Genomic DNA, 11,522 nt, shown 5'->3' with positions numbered 1-11,522 from the left:
CGTTCACTGGGGTGGGTCCCCATACTGTGAAGGAGTTGCTCCGCAAGGAAGAAAGAGTGTACAGAGAAAGGCATTGGCAGTGAGCGCATGGTATGCTAGTTGGGGGGTATAACCAGAAGAGGTTCAAATTGATAATAAACCTCCCAAGGGACAAACTTAGGCTTCTGGTCGCATTTTACACCGGCCACTGCAAGTTGAAAAGGCATTTATCTAACATGGTCCTATCATCTTGCGCCAATTGTCGGTTTTGCGACAGGGAGCCTGAAACCCCGGAGCACCTGCTAATCGACTGCGTTGCAGTCTGTAGGCGCAGGTCAAAGGTCCTTGGATCCACGTATCTGGAAAGGGATCACATCGCTTCGTTAGCACCCAGCAGGATATTGGACTTCATCAATATGCTGGGGCTAAGTGAGTCCCTGTGAGCCAGGAGAGGTTACAATACACCTAAGGTCGCGGTGCATTCCTCAATTATTTTTATCTTTTATCTTTTTTATCTTATGACGTCAAGGTTGTCGTAACCTTGTATGCTATGAACATTGCAACTCTCAATAAATTCAGAAATCGATTTATTTTTGAAATCTATCAAGTTTCCTTTCAGCTTTTTAGTGTCTTTATTTATATTTAAATTGTTTAGAGCAAAAATATGGAGAAAGAAGGAATATATAAAAAAATATATATAATTTCAACCAATTGAAAAACTTGTAGAGCTCGTAGAGAAAGATATCGAAACTGGACGGGGCTAGCCACAATCTGGCAGTAGTAAAAAAGTAATAATAAGAGAAGTGTTGTGACCATAAGGATCCTTAATTATAGGAATGAAATTTTTGGTAAAGTTAAATTATTAGCCTAACAGTGTACCAACGTTCAAAACATTTCCACCGCATTGTTGATAACTATCGTCAACAAGAAAAAGCACAAACATTAAATGAATGACATTTAATTGTCCATGCTAACTTGATGTTGGGAATTTTCTTCATTATAATATAAATCAAAACTAATCAATATTTATTCACCATTTACGTTATTTGCTGAATTAAATTGTTTTAATTTTAGGTTCATTTATCTTTCAAAAATTCAGTGAAAATTGTCGTATAAATTTCGTAATACCAAAAACTGAGTTTGGCTGACCTATATCTTAAATTTTTCTAACATTAATTCAACTGAAATTCAAACTGTAATAGAGGTTTTAGCTTTTATTAAACAATGCATTTCTATATGTCGAAACGAATCAATTATGGTACTTCATGAAAAACATTATTTAATGTGCATCTTGTATTATGAGGTCTACACTGTTATTATCTTATTTTGACTCTGTTTCATGAGAACATATTTTTGCATCATCCTCACATGCAACTTCTTCGACTCTACATGTGGTATCAATAGTTCCATTTTCCTCAATTAGAACTTCCTTTGCTATGGTATTAAGACATTTCCCAACCATCTCGGAAATAATTAAATCGACCACTTCATTTTCTTCCCGATGAAAGTTACACCATTTATCATCTTCGTCATACATTTCTTGGATTATAATTTTACCAATGTGATCACGATTTGCTCTTTGACCATACACTGAATATATTGGTGTACGTCGTTTCAATGCTTTGTCCATAGCCAGACATCGGCGAACTTCTTTGTATATAGACTCTTGGATACAGTGCAACCGATTTGGAGGATTAAAGAAAGCCAGTTGAGTATGGAAATTATCAGGATCTCCTTGTGTTAAAACCTCACTATGCTCGTCAAGATATTCACGACAAATATCTAGTATAATGCGCTCGTAAATATTTGTTATTTTTTCATCCATTACTGTCGGCAATTTTTCACCAGTTTTAGTAATATAATCTAAAAGAGATAACATTTTTGCATAAATATTTCGATACTAAGAGGCTTAAACAAATACCCACCAGTCTTAAGAAGTTCACAGTACAATTCATGTGTTCGTCGGTAGCTTATTTCTCTAATTCTTTCCTCTGATGGAAATATAGTTGTCATTGGACTTCCGTGAGCAGGAGGTACATAAGGCGGTGGTGGCTTATTGGGAATTTCGCGGACATACATGTACGGTAAAACAGTTGAAACATTATCAAATTGTTTTATTTTCTGCGAATTTATTACATTTTAATTAGTTTTAGTAGTATGCATTAATAAAATATCAAATTATGGTATATACCTCGGGTTCTATTAGTATTTGCTGACAACGGCGTATTTCCAGTTCATTTATAATGTCAGGCATAAGTTGTATTGCGCTTGATGCAGAGGACCCGTTGTTGCCGTCCAGTGCTGGTAAGCGTACATTATCTGCAGACGTTTGGGACGGTGGAGGGCCTATTATGATTTCCGAATTAGATTGCTGGGATTGCAAATTTCTGGGTTTTTCCGAAACGTTAGGTAAAACCTCCTTATTATCTTTTTCACCATGATTTAAATCCACGTTTTCAACTCCCGAGCTTTTACCATAATCTCCAGAAAAGGACACATCAACTATACTTTCAAAATGAGGTAATGATAAATCGTCTATTTGTATTAATTCGCCACTGCTTTCAAAATCATCATCATATGACTTGGAAACACAATTTGCATTAGTAGCTTCATCAGATTCAAACATTTTTGGCTGACTTATAAATGTTTTCGAATTAAACGAATCTTCGTCGCTTAAAGGTTGGCTTTTAATTGAGTCTAAATCTGCAAATGTGCTGCAGCTATTATCGTTATCATTTTGAGTTGAGTCTAAATATGCACATGAACTGTTGCTGTTATTGTTACAATTTGGAATTTGATACTGCGTCGTTGTTGTTTTAGGGCTAACACATACCGAATTATGGTGAAAGCTGCTAAGAACATCTTGTTGCTTCGAAGAAACATTTAAATTGTCATTAACTGCTTTTTTGTTGCTAATATTGAGGATATTGTTCTGAACTTCCTTTTTTTCTTCCATGTAAACATTTTTATAATTCAGTGCTGCTGGTACAAATACATGCTCCGTACCACAGTTATTATTTTCATGTATTTGATGGCTTTCTAAAATTTGTTTGGAAGGACTTTCAGTTAAAACCGACAGGTTTTTTTGATTCACCTCTTCACATTGTTCTTTATATATGTTTACTGATTCTTGTTTGCCGGCTTGGAGTAAACGATCTTTAGAATACAATACACCGTCGGACAGGCTTCGAACTAAGCCAACATTAGAAATTGTGTTTCTCATGCTTGACGTAATTTCTGTTAATAATATATTCATTTCAGACGACGATTGTGTAACAACGGAGCTAATGGTGCCAGAACCCGAAGTGCACGCAGAAATGTGTTGAAATTTTCCTGCAGCAATGCTAGGACTGTAATTATCCCGTTGTAAAGAATTGACGGATGTATCCCCACACGATTCTCCTCCTTTATCAGAAGATTCGGAGCTGGTACACAATTTAAGTGAAGGCACCAAAACTGGCTTTAGTTGGTTTTGCTGTTGTAACGATTGTTGAGTTAGTAATATTTCTTGGCCGCAAGGAAAAATACTATTTTCTAGAAGATCAGCTGCTAAACTACTCTCATTATGTGAAAAGTCTTTAAGAACTGCTATTTTAGCTGCCTCGTATAGATTTTCTAAATCTGTTTTTGAAAGTTCATAGCGTTTGTCAGGCTCATATTTTTCAAATTGCTGTGAGGTTAGTCGACGCCATAATTTGTTTAACTTCGCACCAGTTGTACGGACGCAATCAATCGCACCGACTACAATTTCTTCTCCACTCCCTTCTTTACATCCTGCCGTAGTATGCGTACTTGATATGCTATTTAATTCCTTTAAACTGTTGTTGATTTCTTTTAAGCGTCGCTGAACTCTTATGTGTGAATTATAATTATTAAGAGGGACTGTGACAGCGTGATCTTGAGGCAGTACTTTTGTTTTGTCAACGGCAAGATTTTTAGATTCACTTTTATGAGTGTTATATCTAAGTAGTTTTTTCTCCATTTGTAGAACCTCAGCTTCTTCTTGATCGAGTCGGCGATGCCACTGCATCAATTGCTCAACATGCTCTCGACGACGTTGTAAATCTAATTCGCGTTTCTTCAAAAGTTCCTCAAGAGAACGGGACGTTTCAAGGGTATAATTAGCCCGAACTACCGGTTCCTTACGATCCACTTTTACTTTAATATTCTGCTGCAATAAATCTGATGCTTTGTTGTCAATGTTGCTCACTGTAGTGGGCGACTTTTCCTCATCCCAATCGGATCGGGAGATTCTTTGGTAAATCTTTGTGTTGTTTTTCTGAGAAACCACACTCTTAATGGGCTTTCTTGACGAGGGAGCGATGGATTTATTTTCACGGTTCGATGTTGACTCCGTTGAGCTTGTTGATGTAGTAGATTGTAGTAGCCTAAAGCAAAATATTATATAAAAAAATCCTATATTACACATAGGTGATAAATTACTTTATATCTAAGCCTAAGCATTTTTAGGGATGTTCTAATTTTAACTTCCATTAATTTACATGAATATTAACATTTAATTTTGTCGCCTTGAAATAAAATATACCTTTTGATAAATCAAAACGAGTTGATTGGAATTGTAAATATATACATGTGTATATATTGGGGCAAAATGAACGAATATATGCTGAACAACAAAGGTATATGTGCAATATAACGATTAAAAGAGAAAAATAGCACATCCCTAATATTTGTATAAACATATATATGTACATGTACATATGAATTACCTATGACATGTTTTGAAATGGAATTTTATCTTCATATTAAAGAGAATCACAAAGCCTGATAAGAAAATATTTCAGATTGGCTACAATCAAGTACACGCCTGCTTACTAGAACTTACAATATACTTATAATGTTTTCTTAGTACACACATATTTTGACGTTGACAGCACGAAGATTTGAATATTGCATGTCTTTAATCAAATTAAACTTAAACAAATTTTAACCAGTGGCCAAATTTTAAATTGAAGACATGTATGTCCATGTATGTACTGTTGAAGTAGTTGTAGTGGAAGTTGCAAAACTGAGCCGTAGTGAAGACAAGGGTCTGATAGTACAAGAGTAGTAATAATAAATTCGCAGTTTGTATAACTGCGGAGTTCCAGACAGTTTCCTCTTGATAGGAATCATTAACAATGTAAATGATGAATAAAGATGAAAACTGAATAAACATTAGGGAAGAATACTTTTGCAGTTTAAGCCTAAACTTTTCGTCTGCTATTTCAATGCGGATCGTGCCCTATTTCATGTATCTATTTTAAGTCTAGAGTTTTATTCACAACATACATGCGATTTATTGTTCTAATATGTATAAAATTTTCCCAGTTAAAGTTAAAAACAAACGCAATCACATCGTATGAATGGTTGCAGAGTTATTTAATTTAAAAAATGTATTCGTAAAATGATTAAAAGAAAAGCTAATAACAAAATTAACTGAACTAGAAAAAATTATTACCTTGAAGATTTGTTATTTTTTGAGAAATTTGGGCAACGTGATAGGCTACTAAGGCGCTACTAAATACTTACATATGTTACATAAATAAATTTACATTAAAATCGGAGAAGGGATTCAAAACTTGCGCGGTATTCATGACGCCAATTGGCTGCATGTTTTTATATTAGCAACACGCCGTATCAATGTATCAATGATAATTTAAATTCCAATATCGTCACTTGTTCACATACATACAGACAAGCATACATACATGTGTGAATGAGGAACATACGTATACTGTTTACGCAAAACAAAGCAAAACATCTAGAGCAAACGAACAAAACATTTTATTCATTTCAACACTTTGATGCTTTGAATTTTGAATTTATGAATATGAAATCGTTTTATAAAAATTATAACACATACACCTACCTTATTTATAAATACAATTAGTTTTAAAACCAGTTGAATTTATGTAGACTTCAGGCTATTGCGAGAATCAATGTTACTAAATATTTCTCAAAAAATAACGAACAATATAGAACATATTCTCTCACAATAAGAACTTCACTATGCTTTTTGAAGAACGGTCATATATACATGTAAACGTTTCTATAGAAGATATTTTCAAATTCAGACACACACTAAATTATTCGCATAATTTCAGAGTGTATAGGCATTTTATAAAAAAAAAATCAAAGTGGCGGCCCTCGTCGGTGCTACTACACACGTTTTGTTATTGTTCCAGTTACCGGAAAGCAAGCACAATACTAAACAACTTCGAGCCTCTCGCGTAATTCACGACAGCACTTTCCATGTTTAGCGTCTTTGCGGGAGCAATACAAACGATTTGAATAATCAGAAACGAAACGTCAGCCGAATACAAATAGTATATTCAGAGAATTATTTTGCAAATTTAGAAGATATGTGAATATGAAAGCCCCATTTCGATAAACAATTTATGAATGGATTTGGAAGATATCTTATATTGGTGCTGAATCTGCACCACCCTGTGAGCATAAATATAGATACATGCAGAAATTCATATGAAACTTAAAAAAAAAATACATTTATAACTATAGATACAGAAAAAGATATATATGTATATAAGTATATACATACATATGTTTGTATATAAGCGAGTGTAATGGAGTGTTTGTGTTGAATAGTCTAGTATGGAAAGGGGGTAACTCGCAATTTCGCAATTTAAAAAAGGTAAAACGCGTTCCACAACAAAAAAATATATAATAATGTGTAGTTTTTTTCAATTTCAATGATTTCTTCTTAAATAAAGTGAGTTTAGTCTTTCGTGCTTAGCTATAGATAAATAAGAATTGTAAATAAATTGTAAAAATTGTATCCAACACAAAATAAAAACAAAAATAAAWTAAATAATATATAAATAAAAGAGATGAGCACTTGTATAGATGCAGAATAAACATAGTTTTGCTATGACATGTACAATTTATTAAATGTTAATTTTTACCTCTTGATTTCTTCGCGCTCCTTTTCCATTTTTAGCAAAATTCCCCGCTGCTTCTTTTTAATGGCCACAATTTGCAAAAGTAAACCCTTTGATTTGCAACGCTCTTTTTGGACTTCTAACCAAGCAATTTGTCCTTTTGTGCGATCAAACAAAGCCTTTTCCCTCATTTTTAATAAAGCGGTCAAATACTCTGATTTGGTTGTTTCATTTCTTATTAACTTCTCATACTAAAAAAATTTAAATAGAGCCTTCTTTACTACAATGGAGAACAAATGCTTACCATGCCAACATTTGAGTAGCTACAAGTAGAGTCCGATAAACTGTCGTTCTTTACAGAACCTAAGGAAATTTCTAGATTCGAGTAATCGAACATTTCTAAAATTTTATGGCTTGCCGCAATATTTTCAGACAAAAAATTTTGTTGATACGGACTATCTTCATGTTTTATGGAAGTAAACGTTTTTTTTCTTTCTGAAAGCTTAGATTTTTTTGGGATATTCACTTTTTGGTTATTTTCGTTTTCAGTCTTGCTCCTAAAATTTTCCTGTATACTAGATGTGCTATCGCATCCATTTTCATCGGAAATATTCGTGGAAATTAGAGTTTCAGTTAAATGTTCTGCGCGTTTAGAATTTTCTTGATTTTGTATTTCTAACGTTTTATGTTTTCCATTTACTGAATATATTTCAGAAGATTCATAGCATACTTTACTTAATCCATATTTTTGCGAACTTATGCAGTTCATTTTTGATTTTATTATTTTGTTTAATTGTTCATCACATTCTTGCTGCGATTCATGGGAGAATTTTATGGTATTTTCTGCTTCCCTGCAGGTTTGGTTATCTCCATACATATGTCTACAGATTTCATTTCCAGAATGATTTTCGATGTGAGCCTTCTGCAAATCGATTTCATTTTGAACATCTGAATAATTATTTGTTCGATTGCTAGAGCATTTCTCAAAATCTGTGGTATAGTCATCAGCTTCTCTTATATTGTTGTTTTCGGTTGTCCCACAAATTTCATGAGATTTATTAATAGTTGTTTTAAGGCGATCATTAACTTCAATAACCTGTGATAAACTACGGTTGAAGTCTTTTAGAAGTTGATTAAAATCAATTTCTCTTGATGTGCTCTGGTTATGGAACATATTTTGTTCCTTTTTAGAGGTTCGTGCATCACCCCTGATGGGGTTTACATGCTTCGCAGCAATAGCTGTTTTCAATTTTTTGCTTGACATTATGGTCAAGTTTTCCACACGTTCTAAGGAGAGGGGACTAATAGCTCTATGCCGTTCTTCAYTATTGCTTTTACAAGTGTCATTTCTTTGGCGAATAATTCGTTCAGGGCTATTAAATATTGAACTGGAAATGGTAGTGTCATCTTCTGACGTCAGTGCAAAGTCTTTCGATTTCGCATAAGTTAGTGGAATACTATTTGTTTTATTTGACGATGTTCTTAATTCATTATTTGAAGATTGAAGCAACTGCACTGATATTGAACTTAAGTTTGAGTTGATTTCCGATTGAGATTGTGTAGGATGTATATCAGAATTTTTGCAATTTGTATATATCCGCTCTGTGTCTATTTTAATAGTTTTCAGTGATCCCTCCGAATATTTACTTTCTGCTGCGTCGGTTTTTTGTTTAAGTGATTGATTAAGGCTATCAAATCTTGATAAAGATGTTTTATCCGCAATTTGAGAATTAGCGGTTTTTTGAGATTTTATATGGATTTGGTTAGTAGATTGCCTTACATCTGCAAGGGCTTCAAGTTTTCGTCTTACGGCCATTATGAAATTGTATGGATAAATCTGTACCGCACTTGGCTTTAACCAATACGGAAGATTATTTACAGTAATATTATTAGTATTACCTTCGCATTTTGAATTGCTTCCGTCGCAACTTTTTCTGATGGAATCAACATTATATACTTTCGATAGATCGGGGTTTTTAAGTTCATCCTCGTGCAAATAATGTAATAAACCACATGTAGGCTTTCGATATGTAACTTCCTCTCTTATTTCTTCTCGATTTTTTGCATTCTCTTGGTCATTACTCGTTGTTTTTGGAACCAATGGCACTGATTGGACAAATTTTGGGTTCAACATTTCTAAAGCAATATTTTCTTTATCAAAATTATATTCTCTTATAGCACTAAAAGAATGATCTTTAATTTCTGGCTTGCGCAATAATCCAATTCGCTTTTCTGGGAAAAGTATGCCTAATCCTTTAATTGGGTCGATTATCGATTTAAGGTTACTATTACATATGCTTGTATCTTTAGTCTGTAACAAAAAAATTATTTCCATCAAACATATTAAAAATTATTGTAAATAATTATACCCACATTTTTTATTACATTATCATTAGGAATCCTAGGACAAATATCTGATATTCCAACTTCACTTTCTTCAATTACGGGATCTGTTTTTAAATCTTTGAATGCTTCTCCATTATTATTTTTCATTACATCAATATTCTTAAGTAAGTCAGGATCAACCTTAATTTCTTTTCTTTTTCTGCTATCTAGTGCAACGGGGGAGTTTTTTTTCTTATTAACATTTTTTGTAATTATTGCTCGTGAATTTTTACGAAGCTCTTCAAGTCTCTTTTTTATTTCTTCCTTTTCTATAGCAGTTTTTTCGCCTTTTACTTTCAGGGCTGAAGTAGCTTGTTGAAATCGTCTCCTTTGCTTTTGATCTTTTAAAAACTTTCGAGCTTCTTCTACGTTGTAAGATTTCCTTTTAACATTTTGTGCAATTGAAGGTAGAAGTTCATGCGATTCAGTGTCCGGTGGATGACTGGACTTTGATCTAATTTTTGATATTACTCTCGTTTTTAAACGTCGTTCGGATTGCGCCACAGGTCTAAAATCAACTTCTGTCCTACATTTACGAACAATTTGATCGTATTTTCTGACATTATTTTCCACCTCATCTTCTGTTTTACCGTTTTCAGTTAATTTTGTTTTATCTGCATGATTATTATTAATAATTTCAGTTAAATATGTGTTGAGATTTTTAATTTCTTCATCACGTTCCTTTTTCATTTTAACAAACTCGATGTTTGTATTATCATTTGAACACGTTTTTATTGTTTCAAGTTCTGCTGGTTCAATTACTTTTCCTGATTCAGATTCTGTTGAATCATTTTTTGGAGGAGACTGCTTTGCTTTGATCTTCTTTGTGGGAGTTTTCATGGGCCTCGTATAAGAAATTTTAGCAATTTGTGTTTTTATTTTTCTTGGGCTTGCTGCAATACGATGTTTCTCATTATCTAATAATAAAAGATATTTTCTGAAGTACGACAATATAAATATATATAACAAGAAATTTATAGTATACCAGAATCTTTGTAGTATTTAACTGCACCCTCGGCTTTCTTCCAAACCGGTTGAAGCTCGCTCATTATATATTTCCTTTTTTATTTTTATTTCATTTTAGCATACGAAATAATAAAAATGTTTGCTTTTATTAAGTTTATATAAACAGATTACATCTATAAAATTAATCCACCTATAATAACAAGTATTACAAAAAAAAAATAATAATAGTAACAAACAACGCACAAGAAAATACATGCCCAACAAACCGAAATATTTAACCAAAAGTGCTGACAAGTCGCATTGAAAAGAGTTTAACCCAGTATACATGCGATCATCCAATATTATAACGGCGTCACACTTTAGAAAAAAACATCTTTAAGACTGTTTTCTCTGCAAAAATCCGATTTTTGGCGCCGCGATTTGAAAGCACCGTTAGAAAGAGGAAGTCCTCCTGATTAAAAAATATATAGGGTTATAGGTACCGCAAACGCTTAGGTTACGATATATTCGACCTTAAAATTCAAAAATTCACAAAATTCGAACATTTCAATCTATTCAAGCTTTTTCACCACATTAAGTGTGTTTAACATTTCTCACTTCAAATTGATTAATATTCGCTATAAACTTTTAAATGAACCCACATTTTAAACTTTTAGTGAAAAGATTCTTTATACTCATTATAATTTGAAATATAATTTATAGACGCACTTGTTTTTATTAAAACTAAGATTGCTAAATATAGAAAGAGTAATTATATCCAAATAGAGAAGTTCAGCGGATTGTTCATATTTACTTATTATCATATGGCAGCACTCCATTTCCTCATAATTGTAAGCACATAAATGATGCTCACTTCGAGTGTGAAAAGTAATTTTTAAAATAAAGATTTCTTAGGTAAAAACCCTTCAAAAAGTGAAAAATGTGGATGTATTCAAACGTTTATAGTTTAATTTAATTAATTTGAAGTTAAAAATGTTCGAAAAGTGTGTTTAATGCGTCGAAATAGTTTGTTGAAATGTTCGAATTTTGCGAATTTTCGAACTTTAAGGTCGAATATCGGGTAAAATTTAGAATAGCATCCCCGGTTTTGGGAGATAAAATGGGTATCACTGGAAAGGTGACGTTCTCTAGATCACGAAAAAATATATATATAGTTGCCGCTGACTTAAAGTTGAAAAATTGACAACTTTTACATTAATAATTTGTATATTGCGAAAAACTTTTGGAAGCGCGGCGCGGAAAAAAAAATAACCATGGCAACCCTTTCTTATTGTGCAAATGAACAGAATT

General features: G+C 32.9%; 1 protein-coding gene across 2 annotated transcripts; it reads right to left on the bottom strand.

Annotated features, from left to right (window-relative positions):
- Positions 1–1,166: 1,166 nt before the first annotated feature.
- LOC108965006 lies at positions 1,167–10,476 on the bottom strand. Of its 2 annotated transcripts, none has more exons than XM_018927135.1 (7): positions 10,252–10,476; positions 9,255–10,203; positions 7,186–9,192; positions 6,906–7,132; positions 2,171–4,367; positions 1,905–2,100; positions 1,167–1,842 (listed from the first exon to the last, which is right to left on the bottom strand). In XM_018927135.1, the coding sequence occupies exons 2-7, from the start codon at positions 10,104–10,106 to the stop codon at positions 1,301–1,303; spliced, it is 6,021 nt and encodes a 2,006-aa protein (XP_018782680.1). In that variant the 5' UTR covers positions 10,107–10,203; positions 10,252–10,476; the 3' UTR covers positions 1,167–1,300. The 2 variants fall into 2 exon arrangements, with proteins under 2 accessions (XP_018782680.1, XP_018782679.1); XM_018927134.1 differs by having other exon boundaries at positions 9,255–10,183.
- Between the last annotated feature and the right edge of the window lie 1,046 nt (positions 10,477–11,522).

Source organism: Bactrocera latifrons, unplaced genomic scaffold (assembly GCF_001853355.1).
Source record: "Bactrocera latifrons isolate USDA-ARS-PBARC rearing strain unplaced genomic scaffold, ASM185335v1 scaffold_131, whole genome shotgun sequence".
In the NCBI taxonomy this organism is placed as follows: domain Eukaryota; kingdom Metazoa; phylum Arthropoda; class Insecta; order Diptera; family Tephritidae; genus Bactrocera; species Bactrocera latifrons.
Note: the sequence above shows the minus strand (reverse complement) of the source record. Positions and strands in the feature narration are given on the sequence as shown.